The sequence below is a fragment of the Sander lucioperca genome, chromosome 19, assembly GCF_008315115.2.
Source record: "Sander lucioperca isolate FBNREF2018 chromosome 19, SLUC_FBN_1.2, whole genome shotgun sequence".
NCBI classification, from domain to species: domain Eukaryota; kingdom Metazoa; phylum Chordata; class Actinopteri; order Perciformes; family Percidae; genus Sander; species Sander lucioperca.
The window spans coordinates 455,072-478,336 of record NC_050191.1 but is presented as its reverse complement, the minus strand read 5'-3'; the positions used below and the strand labels follow the sequence as shown (position 1 = coordinate 478,336).

At 39.8% G+C, this 23,265-nt stretch overlaps 1 protein-coding gene across 1 annotated transcript in view; it reads right to left on the bottom strand.

The window, feature by feature from the left end:
* Window positions 1-338: 338 nt before the first annotated feature.
* Window positions 339-23,265, bottom strand: part of meis2b (Meis homeobox 2b) — a 37,791-nt gene continuing 14,864 nt past the window's right edge. The window contains exons 8-13 of the mRNA XM_031300188.2: window positions 15,686-15,825; window positions 13,408-13,484; window positions 10,410-10,468; window positions 9,999-10,088; window positions 8,544-8,641; window positions 339-2,161 (exon numbers count right to left, since the gene is read on the bottom strand). Of these exons, the coding sequence (XP_031156048.1) occupies window positions 8,583-8,641; window positions 9,999-10,088; window positions 10,410-10,468; window positions 13,408-13,484; window positions 15,686-15,825 (425 nt within the window). The 3' untranslated portion in view covers window positions 339-2,161; window positions 8,544-8,582. The remainder of the gene's footprint in view (window positions 2,162-8,543; window positions 8,642-9,998; window positions 10,089-10,409; window positions 10,469-13,407; window positions 13,485-15,685; window positions 15,826-23,265) is intronic.

Sequence of the window (23,265 nt, the reverse complement as noted above, 5' to 3'; positions counted from 1 at the left end):
CCAATCCATGATCTTTTTTTAAAGTTTTGTTGTCAAAACCTAACCAAGTAGTTTTCGTTTGCATTAGGCTATCTGTTTCTTATTTTTTTCACTCAGGAAATATCGGTAGGAGAAAACTATTTTTCTTTTTCTTTTTTCTTTTAGATTTTACAATCTAAAGAGCCAGAGTGGAATAGGATTTGAAACGCAAAGAGGCCCGGTACACACCCAGGCCCGCAGGTCAGACTTATTTGGCCCTAAACATTATGTGCTTTTAGCAAGAAGTCTATTTAAGGCAATAAGTAATTTGCTCAATGTGACAAAAAAACGATGACTATAGTTAGCCTAGTTAAAAATTTAAAGTGGTTGTTTTATTCGATGACAGTATGACAGCACTTGCCGGAAGAATAGGGACTGTAAAACTCACTTTTCGGATTTAATAAAATATGACCAGTAGGCTATTATAATAATAATAATAATAATAATAATATAATAATAATAATAATAATAATAATAATAATACAGGCTATTGTATAGGCCTAAACAATTGTTTCCACAGTGTATAAAGCGAAATCCTGCGGATTGTATGGACGGATGAAGCGCTTTATAATTTCGGTCGATTGTTAAAGATTAAAATGAATTTCTATCAATAATTATAAAGGCGCATTACGGCCATCTCCAGCTCTAACAGTCTTCTCTGGCTGCTGCTTTCCTCGTCAATACAAACCGCAGAGGATCGTTACAGGCTGACAGTGATAAATGAAAAGGTGCTGCGATGCCTTTGTTTATACATTTACATAGCTTACATAAGTCGTAGGTTTTGTATTTTTTATGTTTCTCCTGTGATGCAAATGTAGGCCTACCCTGGAACCGACAGTAAAAAAACATCAGTGTTTCATTGAAAACGAATTTCTTTTTTTTTTTTTTTTTTTTTTTTAGGAAACAATGTTTTTCATTTTACATGTGTCTACATATTTTTGTCTTCCTGTCAGAGACATACTCACACATATGCATCCAACCATCCCAGCAGTAGCCCTATAGACTATACATAGAAACAACATTTAGTAAAAGCTGACCGCCGCTGCAGCCTCCGACTTCGCTCTGAATTTTGCAGCCAGGCCATCCATCATTCCTGTCACCATCAATCGAATAACGCGAGACAACTGCAATCCCGTCTCATATCGAACCAGTGCTTGCTACGTGACCTGCACCACCAACTAATGTCGTTGCTTGAACCATTTTCTCCAACGCCTACACTGACCTTTCGCCATCGGATTTTAAAGTGAGCACGCAGGAAAATAGCATAACGGAAACAATCAGGATGGCAGATCTGCTCTTCACATTAAATCACTTTGCTCAATCCTTTTTTTGTCTTCCTCATTTAAGCTTCTTTATTTGATTTTAGTGCAGACTTCTCTGTGTTTTGGTGCTAAAAACTATTCAAAACATTGTCAAAAAAGGTTTCAGTTCCAATTTATAAGAACACAAGTAAAAGGAAAGAGATGCAGTGCATTGAAAACAGAAACAAAAATGTACAGTTTTTTTTCTTTAAACATTTTGATTAAAGTTGGGATTTAAAAAAAAAAAACATGTCAGTGGTACAAGCTCACTCCTCTAGTGATCACAAGCACAAACATAAATAGAAACAGCCAAATAAAGAGCACAAATCTAGCACAATTCAAAAATATTCACAGTGTTTTTTGTTTTGTTTTCCTGTAAAGAGAGGTTGTGTGTGTGTGTGTGTGTGTGTGTGTGTGTGTGTGTGTGTGCGTGTGTGTGTTTTCTACAATTTTATTTGCGAAGGTAAAGCTTTAGTTGAAAAATGGGAAAAAGGTAAAAAGTTGTCTTTCCCGTGGTCCGCTGTTGTAGAAAAATAAATAAATAATTCAAACGAAATGGCGATGTGTCAAACTGCTTCTCTTCACTATGAAGTCCTTTGTCCTTATATTTTCCATGCAGCCGTAAAGCTCCAAGTTTCTGTTCCGTTTATTGTTAAAGTTTTGAGCGACCTGGTGCTTCCATGCGATCCTCTACACGTGCAGGCTCGGGCAAGGTGAGGTGGGAGTGGGAGTAGCCAAGTGGATATATGATCAGGTGGGTTTGACGTGTTGGCTGCGGAGGCGGCTACAGTACTGAGCTCCACAACCAGTTGTTAGAAGATCCCTGAGCCCACCATGGAGGCCTGGACACATGCAGGATAGAGAATAGAAGGTTAGGACACATTAGTCTATAACTACAGGACAGAGAACAGGGGGTTACACAGACATAAGTAACTACAACTGCCTGGTCTTACACATGAACACAAACCAGCACATATACAGTACATTACTAGCAGCAATTTCCAAAACAAACAAAATAATAAAGAAAATATCAGTTCAATTTTCAGACCTTCCTGTCCACACCAACATTCAGAGATAACTGTTAAAGCACACGGTAAATAATTGGAACCAATTAACTCAGTTCAAACAAAGAGTGATTATTTTCCCTTGCTTTATTTAAAGTGTTAGAGGCCTGAGGTAAAGTGATTCACCTGGAAACAAAAATAGAGTAAAGTCTGAAATAAGAAACATTTTGAAACAGATTTATCTTCAAACCCCCACTTTGGAAACCACATTGTCTAGAGACAAGAGTAATTCAATTTAAAAATTTGAAACATGGTTAATGCAATCAATACAAACAACCATTTGCATTTTTCATTGTATGTATAGCAGAATTTCAGGGCATTTCATGAAAAACTGACACTTTACATAACATACTTAACCTACATCAAGTACATAGTGTAGTTAACTTACGTCTGTACATACTTAAATGACTCAAACTAACACTTATTTTAACCCAATCCATGATCTTTTTTAAAGTTTTGTTGTCAAAACCTAACCAAGTAGTTTTGCTTCAATTCACAATGTTTGAGGTCCAATATGTAATATATTTATTGTATTTAATCAAAAAATGACCACAATATGTCATCAGATATTAAAGAGACATGCTAGGTTGAAATACTATTTTCTCTGACAAGTATTTTCTCCTTTGAAATTTCCATTCGTGACGTTTTTATTTTGGCCTTTGTGTTGTTGTCAACTGCCCATTTTGACACCGGGGTTGCCAGACATGAACGCAAACACGCAAAAAAAACTGGCTGCAGCGATGGTAGCAGCAACCAAACAAACTGGATTAACAGAGATAGATTCATTCTACCCAACCTTAAAAAAAAACTTGGCATCTTTCTAAACAGTTGCATGACCAGAGACGTGGTAAAACAAGGGTAATTAAAGCTGCAAGCAGCGATGGACGGGCCCTCGCGCCTCTGCACGCGTCAGGGTTACTTGCGGACGCCGCTCCTTGCGACCGTGCATTTGTGCAGAACTTCCTGCTGAGTTCAATGATACCTCACACAAGACTCTACGTCATACAGTTCATTAGCTGTGAAAGGGGGCGTGGCCAAAGCATAGGGGTTGGGTCAAACCATCACCAATTAAAAATGAATTCTCTGCTGAGTTCAATGACACCTCACATATGACTCTACCTTAAACGGTTCAAATATTATGAAAGGGGTGTGGCCTGAGTAAGTGGCCGTGGTGAAAGTATAGGGGGTGGCTCAGTATCACATGTCGACCACACATTCTAAGTTTCATGTAAATCGGATGATGTTTGTCATATAAGGTACATTTCCTGTTGCCAGCTATGACCAAAAGTCAATTTTGGCCTGTATATGTCCTCAGGCCTGGACCCTTGTCAATCGTGAGAAAGTTCGGGCGATACGACAACGTACACTCAAGTTACAATAACTTCTTCATTCATCGTAAACACTCAAAATTGCGGCCACTCCACAGCCACACCATTTGACGAAAAGTTTTTCTTTTAATAACTTTTCATCTTTAAGGTGTTGAGATGGTACAGACCAAATTTGAAGTCCATCGGATGAAATCTCCAGGAGGAGTTTGTTAAAGTATAGCACCTTGACTTTTAGGCCTACTTCCTGTTGCCACTAGGGGGCGCTATAACTGAGTAAATATCTGCCTTTATTTGTCCTCACGGATGGACTCTTATGAATCCTGAAAAGTTTCGAGCCAATTGGACAATGTAAACTCGAGTTACACCCACTTCCTGTTTCGATGGCGAAACACACAAAATGGCCGACCCGCAACACGGCCATGCCCTATGACGAAAAGTTTTTCTTTTAACAACTTTTCATCTTTAATGTCTTAAGATGGTACAGACCAAATTTGAAGTTGATCGGATGAAATCTCTAGGAGGAGTTCGTTAAAGTACAACATGTGGAAATAGTCAAAATCATACTAATTTCGAACATTCAATTCAAAATGGCGGACTTCCTGTTGGGTTTAGGGTATGGCTCCAATGACGTTTTTTGTACATGTTGACATGTTACATATGTGTACCAACGTTCGTGAGTCTACGTTAAACGTACTGCAGGGGCTCAATTTCTTTAACATTGTAGAAGGCGCTAGCGAGCCATTTTTATGTGCCTATTCCCGAAACCCTTAAAATGCGTACATTTTCACCAGACTTGATGCGACCGCCAATTTTGGTGAGTTTTTGAATATGTTAAGCCCCTCAAAAAGCCAATTAATTTGCCGGGAAATTAATAATAATTCCTTCAGTTTCGCTTTCGGCGCTCGGACCCTAAATATTGGAGATGCATTTAAAAGATGGAGACAGCTTAGAGTCCAAAAGGACGCTGAGTTGGCTAATTTCCTCCTAAACAGGTAAGCGTTGAGCTTCATTGATTTCTATCACAGCTAACGTAGTAGGGACACGCATTTTCAGTCATTTCAACATTCATGTGCTCGCATTAAATTATATTAATATATAATTAATAGAGTACTCAAGTTAGTTACTCGCAAAAAAACTGATCATGAATGCCAACACATGCTAACTAATAACGTTAACAGCGAGCCACAGATGCTTACAACCACCTTGACGGACAGAAACCGCAAGTTTGACTTCCTAACAATGGAAACATGCATTTAAACTTTGGCAAACAACCATGTAGCCTGAATTGTTGGATTGGGACACAGCTTATGTTCTCTACAAGTCGCTCTGCAATGTATGTTATGGAATATTCTTGTGGCTAACGTTACTATTGCCAGCTTCAAGGTTATGATATGTTGGACAATATGATTCCCACTTTGTTACAAACTGGCATGCAACCATAATGTGTAATAACAGGTCTCTCTTGAGAATTAGACCATGTGTCTCAATGAGATTACCTGTATAAATAAAGGTTAAATAAAATAAAAACAGTGTATAGACAAGCTGTATAACGGTATCTAGAAAGTAGTAGTACCAAAATTCTTCCCCCACTTCTGTTCAGCTGCCGTAGCCGACAGACGTTGACTGTGACCTGGGTACAGACGACTGCAAGGTCGCAGACTTTTTACCGGCTGTAGCAGTGACGTTAAGCCGAGAAAGGGTGGCTGTCAGTCGGGCACAACGCTTCGCAATGTTGCGGTCTTTTTAGCGGTTGTTGTTGTTGTTGTTTAGCCGATAAAAGGTGACTGTCAGCCGGGTACAGAGCTCCGCGAGAGCACAGGCTTTTTATAACCGTAAACATAGCAGCATCTAGCAACTCCGCTCCCTGGAGGGGCCAGGGGAAAGGACTCTCAAGTATTTTGAATTTGGACAGCAGTAACCATTTTAAATGCTAGCTGTCAGTACATATTGGACCTTTAACCATGTATTTAAAACAGCGACCATGTCACATATGCACAGGTCGCTGGAAAATATATTTCCCTCGAAACAAAATTGAGAATGCAGTTTTGTTGTATGGGAACGTCATTTTTATTGGAGAGGGTTGTCCTTTGTGGATGAACTTTGCTCAGTTGTCAAGGAGATACTTTAGTCCAATTGTCACCATCTGACTTACTGAAAGTATGGAACATGTTATGCAATAATTCCTTCATCTGCTGATCATGGGATGCAGTTGAGAGCTAGCAGTATAAATAATTAAATTAAATAATAAAGCATATGGTGGAGTTAGCAGAGAGGAGAGTAAAATAGTGCAAATTCAGTCATGTATTCCATGATGGTTAAATGTTATGGCTTGGGCTTAATCGCGCATGGAAAACCCTCATATTATTTTAAAAATGGCTCTCTTTCTTCCTGCAGTCCTAAGGAGATTTACTGCCGAATTCAGCATACGTTCTTGCCACAGATCAAATTAGGGGAAGCAAAAACATCCGGCTCTACTAAGCTATTACTGTAACTAGTTAATGATCATTAAATAAATAATAATTAGAATAAATACTCTCCAAAATATATTGGCTGCATTTATTCAGGTTGAGAGCGTGATGTCTCTATGCAGATCTAGATGTATTTATTTATTTAGTTTTTTAATATGAAGCATCACAATCTGCTCTTTGAACTTTATTAACAAAGCCAGGGGAATCATCAGAAAGGGAAGAGGGGGCTGTGTTGGCAAAAATTGACCCCGGTAAAAAAAATGAAGCAAATTCTGCTCCTATTTACATATAAAGAGCTCTATTAATCAAGGTAAGTGTCATTACAGCGTGGCTCATTGAGCAGTGGAGAGTGGGTGTTAAATAAAAATCTCTGTGCTCGGGTGCCTCCGGCAAGCGATACGTCTTGATTTGAGAACTGTCAGCAGTGGTGGGGAGCTAATAGAGGCTTGAGGAGGAGGTAGGGGAGGGGTAATAGTACCTCGATTCTTAATCAGATTACCAGGGGAGAAGAGATGGAGGAAAAGAAAAATGGAGGAAAAAGAGGGTAGAGCGATAGAGAAAGAAAAGAAGAAGTGGTACGAAGATAGACTGATGGAGAGGAGTGTGTTTCCCACACAGTGTTTTATATTTTATTATTTTTTTCTTTCTATAGTCAAAGATGCACATAGGCTGTTAATTTAGGGCTGTCATGATATCAGATTTTCACTACACGATTATTGTGACCAAAATAATTCATGATGACAATATTATTGAAATATCTGTGAACAAAAAATAATAAAGTAAATAGTCAAATTTATCTTTGTTTTTTAAAGATACTTCTTTTTTTGGCATTTTAGGCCTTTATTTGATAGGACAGCTTAGACATGAAAGGGGAGAAGGAGGGGGAATGACGTGCAGTAAAGGGCCGCAGGTCGAAACCGAACAAGCGGCTGCTATGGCGAGAACTGAGCTTTGTCTCTCTTAATTATATTCCAAATTGCTAAAAACATCACTGTCATGGGCACCTGGTTGGCTCACCTGGTAGAGCAGGCGCCCATATACAGAGACCCAGTCCTCGACGCAGTGGCTCAGGGTTTGGGTCCGACCTGCGGCCATTTGCTCCATGTCTTCCCCCTCTCTCTCCCCCCTTTCCTGTCTACAGTCTATTAAAGGCTTAAATGCCCAAAATATTATCACTGTCATGAAAAAACTCCATTAAAACCCTAAAAAAAACCTCAGTGGTTGCTTAGCCCTGTGTTGTACGCACCAGGTTAACTGATGAGATCTTATCAGATCAGGGTGAGATCCGTACAAACAAAGTTCATACAATTGCCATAAGCAGCTCCCCCTGATTCCAACTCCATCTGATTCAGAAACTAGGGATATTCAGATCCGATCACGTGATCAGAAATCGGGCCCGATCACGTGGTTTCAGACTCGATTGGAATCGGATGTTACCTCCCGATCAGGACTCGGATATATATGTATATATATTCTCATTATTTTTTAACACATCTATAGTTATGCGGTGGCACCCTTTTGACTCCACACAGAAACAGCAACGCGTGCGGCATGACATCACTTTGTTGCAGAGACGCTATTGGTTAAATGCCGGCAAAGTAGAACACGGAAGCAGCTTGAAGCGGAAAGCGCGAGTATGTCTGCGGTCTGGAGGTATTATAAAGTTGATGACAACAACATTGCCATAGCAAACTGTGAGATATGTAACAGAAGTGCTCTGTTTGTTAACAGAGTTGTTGAATGTTAAAATAAGGTGAATTAAATAAAAAATAAGGAACATCCTGGATCTGTTTTTTCGCTCTTCTTTATTCTTTTTTAATATATTATAGAAGTATTGGATCGGGACTCGGTATCGGTAGATACTCAAAATCAAATGACTCGGACTCGGACTCGAGGGCAAAAAAAACCTGATCGGGACATCCCTATCAGAAACTCCTTACACTGTTAGACAATCACACAAGGAAATCATTTTAGGATGACTAAGACCTTTTTTTATTCCCCATAGAAATAAGGTCAAAACCATTAAGACAAAACCAAAGTTCTAATAAACCGGAGTTATCCTTTAAGAATTAAATGCAAAGAAGTTCACAGGCTACTGTATGTTGCCTTAAAATAAAACCCGGAAGACAAACGCAAACATTGATATTGTGAATAGATATTTATGACTATATGTATTGCATTAACATGATGCAAGTCCCTCCAGCAAACATCAGGTCACAAAGACATTTCCAGTCTAGATTGGATTGGTAAAGAATGGGAAGAATAGAATAGAAATATGAGTGAAAGGAGCAGAGGAGAAAGTGGGGGAATGGTGAAATTGTTTTTTTGTTACAAATGAAGACATACAACGACTGGACTACTTACTTTACCAGTGTTTTTCAGGTTTGCCTCAGTGAAGTGGATTTACATGTAGTGCCATTGCCCGTCCATGCCCATGTTCATGCCCATGCTACCCATTGGCCCTGGAATGAGGAGTAAAAACAAAACCAACAAGATAACAGACTACTCAGAATCCGGTAGAACTCTTACAGACTACTATTATTTACAGCTGCTGGCAAGCAAAAGTGTATGTACTAGTTTCAGCTTTGATGCTAACATAAAGGATAAAAGTGCCTTTATCACAAAGTTTGTTCTTTAGATATCATGTGAACGAGTATTGTATGTAGCAAAGCGTCTGTGTCTGTTATTTTACTTTAAGGAACAATTTCATCTCTGTTTCCAGTACAGATACAAGTTTAGTCTAGTTTAACAAAGACTGGAAGCAGGGGCAAACAGATGAAGAAGAGAGATCAGAGAGACTGGAGATGTTACATTCTAGCAAACTCAAACATTTTAAGCATCAGCAATGTAACTTTTAGAATGAACAAGTTTGTTCCTGAAAATAGCTTTGTCCCAAATAGCTAGCTGTTAGAAAATTACGTCTAGTCTAACAACTACGTGTTGCAGGTGTATTGCTCAGGACCCAAGGAAGCGCAGTGTCGTGTATGAGGTCGTTTGGATTCAGTTCTTGAGAAAGTTGCAAGCAGCAATACTGGAGGCCAAACAATTGGCCCGTTCAGGCACATTTTCAATAGGCACTACACTAGTCATTTAAAAAAAAGTATATTTGCATTGTGTCATAGTGAATCTTGCAACTTTGAAACTAGTAGTTAGTTTCAAAGAATTCTGAGTTCCATATCATCCTTGAAAATAAGTTCCATATCATCCTTGAAAATAAACAACCTTATCAGATTTGTTTTATTTGTATGTTTAATGTGCCGTTTCACTGATTAATTAAAATCAGTTTCTCTTTATGAAACACTGTAACTGGTTTCTGTCTATTCTTTGACCTTTGGTATACAGGAGAGGGTTTTTCCCACTTTTCTCCAAGACTATTGGGCCAAAACACATCAGGCACAACTTACCCTCAGAGTGATCACACCAACATGCTTCTTAAAACAGAGGAAGGATTGTTTCCACGCACTAAATGTGGTTATTCTACAAATTGCTTTCCTAGACAACTGTAAGCGAGGATGATTAGGTTTAACTTGCACTTTCAGATAAATCATTGTAGTAAAGCTTTGATTTTTAGAAGGTCTTATGATCAACATTTGAAATGACCAATCACAAACTGTTGCCTTATGGCGATGCTATACAGAAACAGACATACATAACAATATATAAATCCTACATGGCACATTACTGTATGAAAAAAAGTGCTTAAAAGAGCACTTCAGCTTTCCTCTCTTTTAACTGTTTAAAACTCAGCTGATCACAACCAGAAAATGATTATAGAGATTTTGCCCTTGATGGTTCAATAAAGAATGAGAGATTGCTCACCTCCAGGTCGGAGACCCATGTGCTGCTGCCCATCAAGAACAAATCCTCCCATTGGCTGGCCATCCGGACTGTAAGCTGTTCCCTGACTCACTGTGAGAGCAGAGGCAAGATCGTCAGAGTAAGCAACCCAGAGTTCTACAATCGCTTTGCTGTTAACCCAAACATGTTGCACACAAAGCCACCTCCTCATTCTTCACCTCCTTCATGCAATCCATACTCCAAAAGCCTTGTGATTGGCTCCTCTGATATATAATCTTTCTCACTTTTCATACTGTCTTTAACTCCTGTCTCTGTAGCTGCAAAAAGTGATATTAGTAAGGCAGTACAGTTTGCATATAGTTTCACCTGATCATTTGATAGAATGGAAGAAACTATTTAGTACACTGAACACTAAATAAACTGCAGTTTTACCTGCTCTGTTGGACTGGTCAATCATAGGCTGGACTATTCTCCTCCTTGCATTGATAAACCTGGAAAAAAGAGCAATATCATATGAACAATTTGATAAACAGGTGAAAGAGTGAAGATAAAGCATGAATGAAAAAAACTAATTCTGCTTCCACACCTAGTATGTACCAAAATTAATTTTTTTTGAATAGTTTAGCATTCCTGACCTTGGAATATGTGATAAAATATAAACTTAAGGGTCAATTTCTTGCTTTTTTCTGGGCTGTTGACAGTATGCCTTTTTAGTTCACTAAAGAAGGTGAAATAATCTAAGTAAGCTTTGAGTTACAATAGTACAAAGATTTTTCAAGTCTAAATCTGTTGTGCAGATTATATAAGGGAATCAACTAGATCATTAGTAAAATTAGTAAAAACAGAGCTCCCATTTTTTCTGAAAATGCTGAAAACAAAAAAGAAAAAGTAGTGTCACATTAGAAAATGTTTATTCTTAAATTTTTTGTCCCACCCTGACCTGTCCCCTGACCTGGTCTACTTGTAATTCTTTCAAAAGAACGATGCCCCATTCATCATCTAAAATATCTGGCATTTACAAAAACTGTCAATTTTATTGAGCAGCTTTCGAAGAACTCGACCCCTGTGTGTCTCCAGGGTCTAAAATAATAATGTAGTTTATTCTTATTGACATAATCTGAGGCGTTGGGAGAAAGTCCTATTTTATTGATTTGGGTTTAGCCCTGTAGCCTTAGGCTGTGATGAGGCTAACTGCTTTGCCAATGTTTTGCCAATTAATACATCCACCAAACAGACAGCCCAATATCTGGTGCAATATATTTATTGTACACTGTCCCTGTTTTAAATAAACCAATAAATGAATAAAAATGATAAACTTTGGTGTCTCTCCTTAAATCTAAATAATGCGATATGCCATAGCATGGTATCACTTGTACAACTGTTTATTTACAGACTGTAACTAAATGTCTTAATTATCAATGTATGTAAAATAAGCAAATACAAAACAATTAAAGCTCCAAGCAGCGTTGGACGGGCCCTCGCGCCTCTGCACGCGTCAGGGTTACTGGCGGACGCCACTCCTTGCACTCAGACACTGCAAATCGTCACCAATGAAAAGGGAACTCCCTGCTGAGTTCAATGATACCTCACACACGACTACCTCATACAGTTCATTAGCTGTGAAAGAGGGCATGGCCAAAGCATAGGGGTAGGGGCAAACCTTTAGTAATAAAAAAGGAAGTCTATGCTGAGTTCATTGATACCTCACATAAGACTCTACCTTAAACGGGTCACCATCACCAGTAAACATAGACAAACCATGACCAATGACAAACAAACTCTGCTGAATTCATTGATACCTCACACAAGACTCTACATCAAACGGGTCATTACTTATAAAAAGGGGTGTGGCTAACGCATAGGGGGCGGATCAAACATCAACAATCAAAAAGGAACTCTCTGCTGAGTTCAATGATACCTCACACAAGACTCTACCTTAAACTGTTCAAAAGCCATACAAGGGGGCGTGGTCTGAGTACATGGGCGTGGTTAAAGTATAGTTTCATGTAAATCAGATGATGTTTGTCATATAAGGCTGATTTCCTGTTGCCAGTGGGGGGCGCTATGACCAAAAGTCAATATTGGCCTGTATATGTCCTCAGGCCTGGACTCGTGTTGATTGTGGGAAATTTCAAGCAGATATGACAATGTACACTGTAGTTACAGCCACTTTCTCGTTCATCGCTAAACAGTCAAAATGGCCGCCACGCCTTTTTAATAACTTTTCATCTTTAAGGTGTTGAGATGGTACGGACCAAATTTGAAGTCCATCGGATGCAATCTCTAGGAGTAGCTTGTTAAAGTATAGCACCTTGACTTTTAGGTCTACTTCCTGTTGCCACTAGGGAGCGCTATGACTTTGAGCCAATGTCGACGTGTATATGTCGTCAGGGTTAGACTCTTATGAATCCTGAAAAGTTTCGAGCCAATTGGACAATGTACACTCAAGTTACACCCACTTCCTGTTTCGATGGCGAAACGCACAAAATGGCCGCCCCGCCACGGCCGCCCCGCCACGGCCATGCCCTATGACGAAAAGTTTTTCTTTTAATAATATTTCATCTTTAACGTCTTAAGATGGAACAGACCAAATTTGAAGTCGATCGGATGAAATCTCTAGGAGGAGTTCGTTAAAGTACGACATGTGGAAATGGTCAAAATCATACTAATTTCGAACATTCAATTCAAAATGGCGGACTTCCTGTTGAGTTTAGGGTATGGCTCCCGTGACCTTTTTTGTACGTCTTGACACGCTACATATGTGTACGCGCTTGCATTGTGGGATACAGTATGTGAGATCAGTGACATCTGCGTATTTTTGGTAATACTGCAGATTTTGATTTTGTTTGCATACTTCATACTACATGCTTCATTTTGGCCAAATCAGTACATACTGCTGGTATAGTATGTGCTTTCGAAAACGGCCATAGTGTTGTGCGATTTATTGCTTGCAATGCTTAATTAATACACTTTCAATTCATTATTTTAAATAAATTGCAAGCGTAAACTACAGTATTTCTGTCAGTGCACAGTAGTGCTGCTTGGGTTTAATATGTATAAACTCAACTCAAATAAACTGATGGATGAACATCAAACAGCTGAATTACTTTTCATACTGAAAAAGGGCTAAAATTGATTATCATGAGCCAAGATCCTAAATTATAAGGAGCCCATCTTTTATATCATTTTAAGCAGCTGTTTGAACATCTATTTTTGATAGCCACGCTAAATCCGACAAAATATGTATTACATATGCTTGTTTGTTTTGACTTAATTATGACTCATAGTCAAGACTAAGGTTTAAGATAGAATATGTACTCTAAAGTCAAGTAAAATGTATTTCTAAAATGTATTTCACATACCAAAGAGACAGATTGTGCGTGTACACGTGGATATGAGAGCAGTCAAATCTGACATTAGAGTGACTTACCAGTTGTTCACTTGAAGGATGGTGAGGCCTGTGTCTTGTGCTAGCTGCTTTTTCTGTTCCTCTGAGGGGTATGGGTGCTGTGAGTGACAAAAAGATAGAACATTCAATAAATAAATGTCAAGGCTTGAGACAAAAACAGCTGGCTTTCATTTAGGGGCGTATAGGGCCAATTTGACTTTTAGTGCAGGCTCTTGTACTATAAGGTAAAACTCCCACTGAGGAAGTGTAATCCTATTCTGTGCCGGCTCTCCCACTCCTGGAAGTGAGTGCACAAGTTGGAAAAACAAAGGCTGACCACAGTTTGGCCCCCTAAACACTTCATGCCAAAAGCGCGTGCCATTGTGTGACAGTATTTTACATTATTTCACATTGTTTGACGACCGATTGGGTGGGATATAAAGAGGGACAATGGTGGCTTTTGTTTGGGGCCTCGATAAGGTTAGGTCCCCTGTCCCCCCTTAACTCCTCCCCGTCTTGCTCCATCTCCTTGTCCTTGATTCTTTCACTGGCTCTGTGTGTGAAAGTGTGTGTGTGTGTGTGTGTGTGTGTGTGTGTGTGTATGTGTGTGTGTATGTGCGTGCGTGCGTGTGTGTGTGTGTGTGTGTGTGTGTGTGTGTGTGTGTGTGCGTGCATGTGTGTGTGAGACAGTAAGATGAGGGCGGCAGATGGTAGACAGAGGTGATCCTTGTACCCCTTGAGCAGGGTCGCGGGACAGTCCCCATTCTGCTGCTGTCAGCCGCCTCCTGTGGTCATCGGTGAAGGATGAGCTTCCAAGCACTTCATTTTTAAACTGCCTTTCAGGCTAAGTGCGTACACACACACACACACACACACACACACACACACACACACACACACACAGAGCCACATATATAACAATAGTGACACCAGGTGCAAAAATGCACACACAAATGTTGATATGGATACACACACATACAACAGTCAAGTGACAGATTACTCTAAACTTTGCCCTCAAATCAAAGCTCTATATCACAGACAAACAAAAGAAAAATAAATCCCTCCTGTCCATCCCTCTACAGTCTCCATTTCACACGTGACCAAACTCCATGACATGATGTTCACCAGAGGGAGTCTTGTGTTGATTCAGTAAATGATCACTCAAAGAAAACCATGTATTGATCCCTCTTTTATTACAGGCTAAAAAATCATCAACATCATCTTCAGACTACTTACTTTTATGGGAGAAGCACAAATAACCAGGAAAATTATCAAAACAACAACTGTGCTAGTCAGGCAGGCAAAACTTTAAAATCATCTTGGTTAGATTATTGCAATGTATTATATTCAGGGTGAAGCCAAAAAACAATCTCACGCTTTCAGCTAGTACAAAACAAAGCTGCTTGGCTTTTAACAAATACTCGAAGACAAGATCATATCACTACAGCGTATTTTGGTCAGCAGTAAGTTTTAGGGTTCATTTTAAGATTTTACTGATTACGTTTAAAGCACTTCATGGTCACAGATGCAGGAACAGTTACGACCAGGCTAATGGTCCAATAATGAATAATATAATGAATTAAAACCTTTCACAGCTGCTTTCTCTATAGCTTCCACAGAAGGGGATCTTTTAAGGGTCTTCCAAACGGACAACAAAAGCAGGAGGCTACAGCTAGTTGTGGACAGAAACACCCCCCCTCCCAACGGCCTACCAACCGCGGGCCTCACACTGCAACATCTGACAAAACATAATCCCGCTCTTTTCACACCCTCAACGACTGATGAATGCTTGATCGCTTGGGTGTTGCAATAGGCCTTTCAGAGGCCAAAGTCCCCTTGCACACTTTTCATAGACACATCCTGCCATGGCAAACACTTGTGCTTAACAAATTAGGCCTGAAAGGGAATGGGGAACAGAGAGGGGATAATTCAATTATCCTCCTTTTTCATCCTTTTTCTCAAATCTAAAGGTGCGCTTTGGAAAGGAAGGGATTACTCCGAGTACAGGACCTGTATGGGCCTTTTACAAACTAAACAACTGAGGCACAGCGCTGTGGAGTAAGGTCTGGCTACACCACAGATACATTCTGGGATATGAGAAAAAAACGCTCTGGGCTGTCTGCATTTCTGTAAACCAATCACAATTGTCTTGCGGCACTATGCTCCGGAGGCAGCAACGGTGGCTCTGCAAAATAGTCTCAGGAAGAAACTTGTTTTAGGGGAACATTTGCACCCTGCAAAAGTTTGACATCTATTAAAAGCCACAGCTAGATGTTGCTTTGAAAAGCAATTTAACAGGATCCATGGTAAATTCCCTTACCGTAAGGTGCTGGAAGAGCCATGCTCTCATTATATTTGTTGCTACTTTGGGGAAAATGCCTCGTTTCTTCTGCCTTTTCTTGTCTTGGTCATCCTCGTCTCCTGTGCCTGGTGATGCCAGGCTGTTGTCGAGGGCATCTCCTGCAATCAGAGACAAGAGGAGTGACGTTATGAGAAAGCTTTAGTGTGGCCCTCATTCTCCTCCGTGAAAATGTGCCGCTAAAGGGCAGACAGAGGAAGATTTTTTCCTATGTGGCACAGCAGCACAAGATTCTTGCTTTCACCTCGCTTGACTCCCTGGCCATTGGATAATGAAGAGGAGTTTTGTAGTGTGGGAGCTCAATAAAAACAAGAGCTATTAATTCAATCCAAGCCACGTGTTTGACATGCGGTAATGACTGCAGGAGCTGTGTGCCTGAAATAAAATAATGAACGTTCAAACTGCTGTTGGACTCAGTGCTATGTACTGATATTTATATGTGAACACTGTTTGAAATAAGACTAAACATTTTCTTATAACTAAAAAGAGGATAACAAAACAAAAACCTAGCCTGTGAATGAAGAATGAACCCAATAACATCAAACCTTGGGCTGTTTGAAGTAGGAAACATGCTGTTCATTTGGGGTACTGAGGCAGAATGTAGGGGGTGTGAATGGGTGGGTTTCCATGTGTTCATTGATTGACTCCCCCCCGACTTACAACAGCAGTGTCGGATTTCATATCAGGCTATGGATCAGCATCCCCGTTTGATTCCAGCAGGAAGCTGCCATGGATCATGGCAAGAAGCTTCCTTTCAGCCCCTGGTAGATACCTCACTCCATTTGCAACAACAAGGGGCAATCCGCTGCCTCTCCCTCTTTGCCATTAATTGTGCATCACGCGAGATGATTTACTTTTAACAGTGGTGGTTATTTTTCTTGCCCTTGAGGCAGAGAAGCCTTGAAAGCTTGCCTGGAGGGCATGTGAATAATGCATCTGAGTGACTCCTCCCCCGAGGCGTGACAGGAACCCTACTTTTCTTAAGATTTGCACTAGCATGTCTTTTTGTTTTTAGAGATGCATCAATCAAATGCGCCTATATGAGCCATATTCATGCATAAATATTTCAGCTAATGAATATTGACATTAAAAAGGATGTGTTCTTGGGTCGTAGGCTCTGGGGGTTGTGGGATTTTTGACGGATGGTGTCCAGCTCTGCGTCACAGTCAGAGTACAGGGTTCACACTGCCTTTGTTCACTACTTTTCACTGTGTTTAGTCTTACACCTCTCTTCAGCCTGTCGATTAAATTACATCTTTCTAGGCAAATGTTACCTCAGATGGTGGAAAGTTCGAGATCAAGAATAGGCATGTCATTTTCCTTCCAAACCACAATGACAATTCAGTCTAATTATCAGTCTATAGTAATCTAGCAAAATTAACATCAACAATTTAAAAGAAAATGTATGATTATTTTTTAAGACCTACTTGATATAACTGATAAGACTGGTGCATCTCTATTAAAGAAAAAGGGCAAGTCTATTTAACATAAAATGAGAAATCAAATAGCAGCTTTAATAATAAACAAAGACTTGAGTTTTATATTTGAGTGGTACTGTAGTATTTTAAATCATCAGATTATGAAGCTACAGTTTATATGTAGTAAAAAAAAAAAATAAAAAAAAAAGTTAGAGAGAAAGACAAGGAGAAGAGAGAAAGAGGAAAAGAGGACTCGCTCTGCCTAATTATATCTAAGTAAGGCACACTGTTCTCCCCCTCAAACCCCATCCTTGACACCCCACCCTAGTTCACCTCCTCTGCTCTCCTCATCCCTCTTTCTTCTGCTCCAGAGAGGGGAAAGCCGCAGGGCAGATCTTCTGCTACACTAATCGTTACTGACTGTTCCCCGGCAACTCGGCCAATCTAACCAGTGTGTGACGGTGCAGTCTCAAAGTCATACACCCGTGCAAGTCTCCCATGCCCCCGCCCCCTCTTGTCTCTTTCTTTGCCGGCCAGTGTCTGCACAGTAGATGAGAGGGGGTAGGTGGAGGGGTGGGCAATACTGCAGGGATGGCTAGAGTATTGCCCTGGGGCTAAGAAGAAACACACACACACACACACACACACACACAAAACAGCACCCTAAGATATAAAGAGTCTTCCTTTCTAGCCCCTTCTACTTCTGCTGCTCAATTACGTGTTGTTAGAGACTTATACCTATGTAAACTATTTAGGCCATTCCAACTCAGCCTTAACTGTTTATTTTTCGTTTCTATTATGCTCCTTTCTGCATTCACACACTGCAGAAATCTCCATCTTTGCAACATTTGTCTAAGGTGGTAGTATAACATTGGAAGCTGGACCAAATACTATACCTAGCCTCTTACTTAGAGAGATTTGTGGCTTACAGAAAGTTATAGTACCAATCATTTTGTATGTATACAGTCTCCTTCATTACTGTTGTATTATTTTTAATTTCATTTAGTCATTGATTAAATACTTATTGATGAATTCTGTATTCTAATTATCAATTTCCCCAATACTGTTAATGCACATGTACATGTACATGTATATGTGTGTACATGTGGGGCATCTTTGATTGGGGAATTGGAAAATGTATATTTTTCAAATGTAGTTTTATTTACTCTCTCATCTCCTCCTCCATAGCCTCTGCTTTCTGTAACTTTAATGCTGTTGATGTAGTCGGTGGATGACGTTTCCATAAGACAGTGCAGAGCAGCTAGCAGAACTGATTGCAACTCTTCCAGCAGCTGGTTTTGCATCAGTTATGCAAAACCAGTGCCTGTCTAATGAGTTGAGCAGGGCGTGATCCATCATCAGTGACACTTTGGGGCTCCTCCCCTTATTAGACATGATACACATCTCTAAATGGAGTAGTCTGGAAGGTTTCCAAGACATGACTAATCCTGCATGTGAGAAAGTGAACATGACAATTAGAAGCTGTTGATGGGAGATTCAACTCTTTAAGCTGTTTGAAGGTGACCATTTGCAGTTGTGATTTATCACATTAATGGTGAAGCGCACCTGACTCAAGTAGGCTACAGCCTAGTACGTAAAAATATCATTTGGGCAAACGTGAAAACACAGCAGGCTTGTCAGCTTTTAACACAATATCAATGTCAATATTTTACCTAAGAAGCCATCCTTTTTTGGTTTTAAAAGATTGGTTCGTAAAATAACAATTAAAAAATATAGATTTTCTCACTTAAAGGTGGAGTCAGCCATTCTGGAGAAAGATTGTTGATATTTGAACTCAACACCCAAAAACAAATACATCCCTCATGTAAGTGCTCCTTCAGTAGCTTTTCCCCCCAAAGTCATTGCCAAGGGAATGCATGCATGTCGTGAGTGAGCATGTGGAAGAGACACTTACAACTCCACAAAAAAACCCATTTTGGACAATAAACACCAACATGATGACAAATTTTTACATCTCCTAAACCGAAGGTCCGATTGCTACCAAACTTTCTGTAGATCAGGATTCTACCAAGCTTATAAAGAGTTGTATACAACTTGTTAATAATTTATTTGATTTTCAAGATGTTGACCAATTAAATTCAACTTCACTTTAATGCATATTTGTGGAATTTATGATCTATCTGCATGGTGTTCACAGTGAAATAAATCATTACTTATTCACAGTGTTGTCACATTAAGCCAAACACTGGTTTAGTGATGTTGGATATATAGTAATTTATAATGTAAACAATGCCATTGAATGGATGTGGGCAGTGTAACATTTGCTGTTACCAATTGATAGATTGTCATTTGCCTCTTATACGATGATGGAATGCATAGAGTCAAGAGGTTACTTTTTTTTGTATTTTTTTTTTTTTTTTTTACCAATGTCCAATATGAAGAACAGTGTTGACGGTTAATTCCTTATAATAACATGTTTTTGTTTTTGAATACTGTAACCGGCATTACTGCATTAACTGCAATGCTTTTTTTTTTACAGTGATTACATTTCATCAAATGTATTGAATTATATTCCTAGATTATAGTCCAATAAATGTCTTTAATCTATAATGTCTGCCTTGATTAATTGTGTGAATAACATTCAATGATCTTTAGTGAGGTTGGATTTTCTGTGATTGTTCTTGAGTTTTTTAAAGAGGTCTTCAAGCCTTTAGTTTCCTACTTTTACCAGACAGCAGCAACAGGAGGGTCATTAACAAAACAAAAGATGTTGCCTAAACATCATTGCTACACATAGGAGAGGTGCAAAATGTTTTCTATTCAACCTAATCTCTAACCCACCTATGGAAAAGGGAAGAGATAGCATTAAGTTTGGATTGATTTCAGATGTCAAACTTACAGAAGCATATTGCTGTAATGCAAGAAAACGGTATCAGTATTACATTATAACGTGAAAAGTTTGCTGTTATAACAACATGCTTTTCACGTTATAACCAGGGTTAAAGACAAGTGGGCCGGAATGATGTGGAACTGCGTTCTGACACCTTCGATTAAAAAGTAACTGAATCTGATTTGCACTTTCATTCATCAGTGTTTCATTCTGCAGCAGCGGTGAATTGCAGCGATGTACAGCCGTAAGTCCAGTTTCAGTGTTTAGTTCATATATCTGCAATAACAGCAGGACAGTTGGATGTCTGTCAAACTGTTTAAGTCAGTTGAGTTGCGTGAAGGGATGATTACGTTGTTGGTAGCCTACTGGTGACAAACTACTGGGTAGTGAACGGCACGTTACATGTGCTACATTGTTTGTCAGCATTGCAACCAGTCATATTAGGAGGCAATCTGGCCTAGTGTACTCTGATTAATTTGACAGTTAATTTAAACTCTAATCCTGGACATAAAGCAAGTAACAGGCAAACCAGCTTACCACGAAATTAGGGTTCCCCCACCTACCAAATCTCACTTGAACCCTTGGCTATAACAAAACAATAATATAAATCTACTCTGAGGCATATTAGTTGTATATTATTTATTGCCCACATGGTATCTACTGTTGTTTCCAAATAAACAAAAGTACATGGCAAATTATGCAGGACGTCGTTCGGATATTTCATCTATCAATCCCTCTCACTGGTGGGAGTTATGGAGCATGCTATGCAGTGGTTAAATTACGATGGTAATGAGGCTCATGTAACACTTGTTACCAAAAGTATTATGTTATTATATGCACTTTGCATGTTAACTGGGATGTTTACCATAGGACAGGAATTACATCACTTGACTTCTTCCTCATCGCTTTTAGCAGACTTTTCTGCTCAGGCTGTTCTTATGAGCCATTCGTAAATATAGCTAGAAAAGTAAAGCACTGTAATTCGTAAGCATTCCACTTTTTTTTGTTTTGCTATATGCTCCACAATGACTGCTGCTGCATAAAAACGCTGTGAACCACATATGGAGTAGGTCAGGGTGGAATTATGGTTTAATTTTCCATGAGTTGTAAGAGTGTAATTTCACTTTGCAACGATTTGGTGAAAAAATTGATTGTGAACAAAGACTTGGTGCCTGTTGATTTTATAGGCTAGGGAACATCGTCTCCAAATGCCGAACACACGGCAGGAGGTCGATGGCAACAGAAAGAACCCACTGCCATCCCTTATACTCCAAACTTGAGTTGTAAGTGGACTGGTTGTTAGAATAACTCTATAGAGACTGAGTTTTACTAACAGTCAATGTAGGTCAATTCCTAAATTGAATATTAAGAAATTTAAACGATAGGCAAATTCTGAGTGACTGTGACTTTATAAAGTCAAACAACCAAATTTAAACATCTTTTTTGTCGAAAAAAAATCACGTAAGAACCCAAGGAAAAGCTCTGGTGTGCACTTCATTTCTTGAAACAAGTGGATCAAAGACCAAAGGATCAGGAGTTTCTTCAAACCGGACCTCGCTCAGCCCCCGAGGTGAGTATCAGCTAATTCCCGCACTACGGCTGTATACCACTGACTATAGAAACACACTCCATATTCAGGTAGAAAAGTCTTATATGCCTGTGTACATTGATATATCTGTGTATAGAGATGTAGAGATGTGTTTATTTTAGGAATTTTTCGAGACGGAGTAAGGCAGGTTGTCCTGAGAGGCTTAACCCCCAGCGGATGTCAAATTAGGAGGAGGCTTGACGTCACCTCCGCCCCCCTCCTCCTCTTCTTGCTTCGCTTACTACTTAAGAATAGGGAGCCAGGGGTCTACGGGAAGACAACCGGACGAATGTATTAGGACCAGTCTGAACTGGCTGATTAAATAAAAAAGGGCTACGGGCCTACTAGCGCTGAGTCCGACAAAAAATAAATAAAAACAGTTCCGTGATCGCTGTAAGCTAGAACTGCCGTCGCCGCTGGCCAGGCCTTGGTTTTGACTCTTTTTAAAGGGGCCGAGCTGTTGGTCCCTGCCACTGTAAAACTTGTGAGGGGGTTGTGACTCGTGTGCGCTCCCTTGCTCTCGCAAGGCATCTCGTCTTACAATGGGTAGTTCATAAAACACAACGCTTTCAGCCGGGAAGTGCACTTTGCTTCCTTGTGAAAACTAATAATTTTGGTGCCTAAACTTTACTGTTGTCGCCACATGACGCTCACTTTTTCTCGGCCAAACTCAACTGCCACGGCCCCTGAAAGGACCGTCATCTGGCGGTGCCTGTATTCGGCTCACAGTCACCTGTTGGCAGCTAACAACAACTTCCAATTGCCTCTAATATGACGGAGCTCTGTAGCTGGCGTCCTGGTGCTCTGTAGCGGCTAAACACAACTACCAACTTTTGCTTGGCATCATGGAGCTCTGTAGCCGGCGTCACGTGACCACCCACTGGTGTGCATACATTTTCGTACTATATCGTACGAACCCGTTCGTGAGAATTTGTTGTCCTGCTAGCGCTAGCTAGCTAGCTTGGTTAGCAGGGTGCAACCGAACAATAAACATGACATTTTAAGCAACAAGATGTTACCAATAACTTTGTTGAAGTAAAAACACCCAGTGAAAGGATCAAAGTTCTGAGACAAAAACCCAGACAACACCCAAAAACAAGTTCTCGGCTTTTTGAATGTACACAGTGCCATGGTTACCATTGCTAGGTCTCTATTTTGTCGCTACTACGACGACCTGTCAATCACAAGGTAACCACTCCCCTAAAGCATACCCTGCTTTATTGTCTATTTTGGGTGTGACAATTTACAAATAAACATTACGCTGTAATTAAAGAAGAATTGAAACTAGCGACTTAGTCCATACATTTAAACGGACAATATTTACTGAGGTAATAAAGCAAGTGAGAAGTATTGTCATTTTCTTTATCAGACTTCTTTTTGGTGCAAGTGGAGTCACCCCCTGCTGGGCATTAGGAAGAATGCTGGTTTAAGGCACTTCAGTATTGGCTTCACCTTTCAGACCTGGTAGTCCGTCTATTTCTTTTATACATTCTATAATCACAACACAAATGTCCATTATGAAATTAAAACTCTGTAATGTGCAAGTATATTGTACAGACCCGGCAGATTATTTAACAGACTGCTGTGACTCATTTACAAATACTTTCATAGTGTTTCTCTGTTCCCCAGTCTACCAACAGAGAAACTGCATCTGGACTGCTCACATGTGCATCCTGGTGATTGT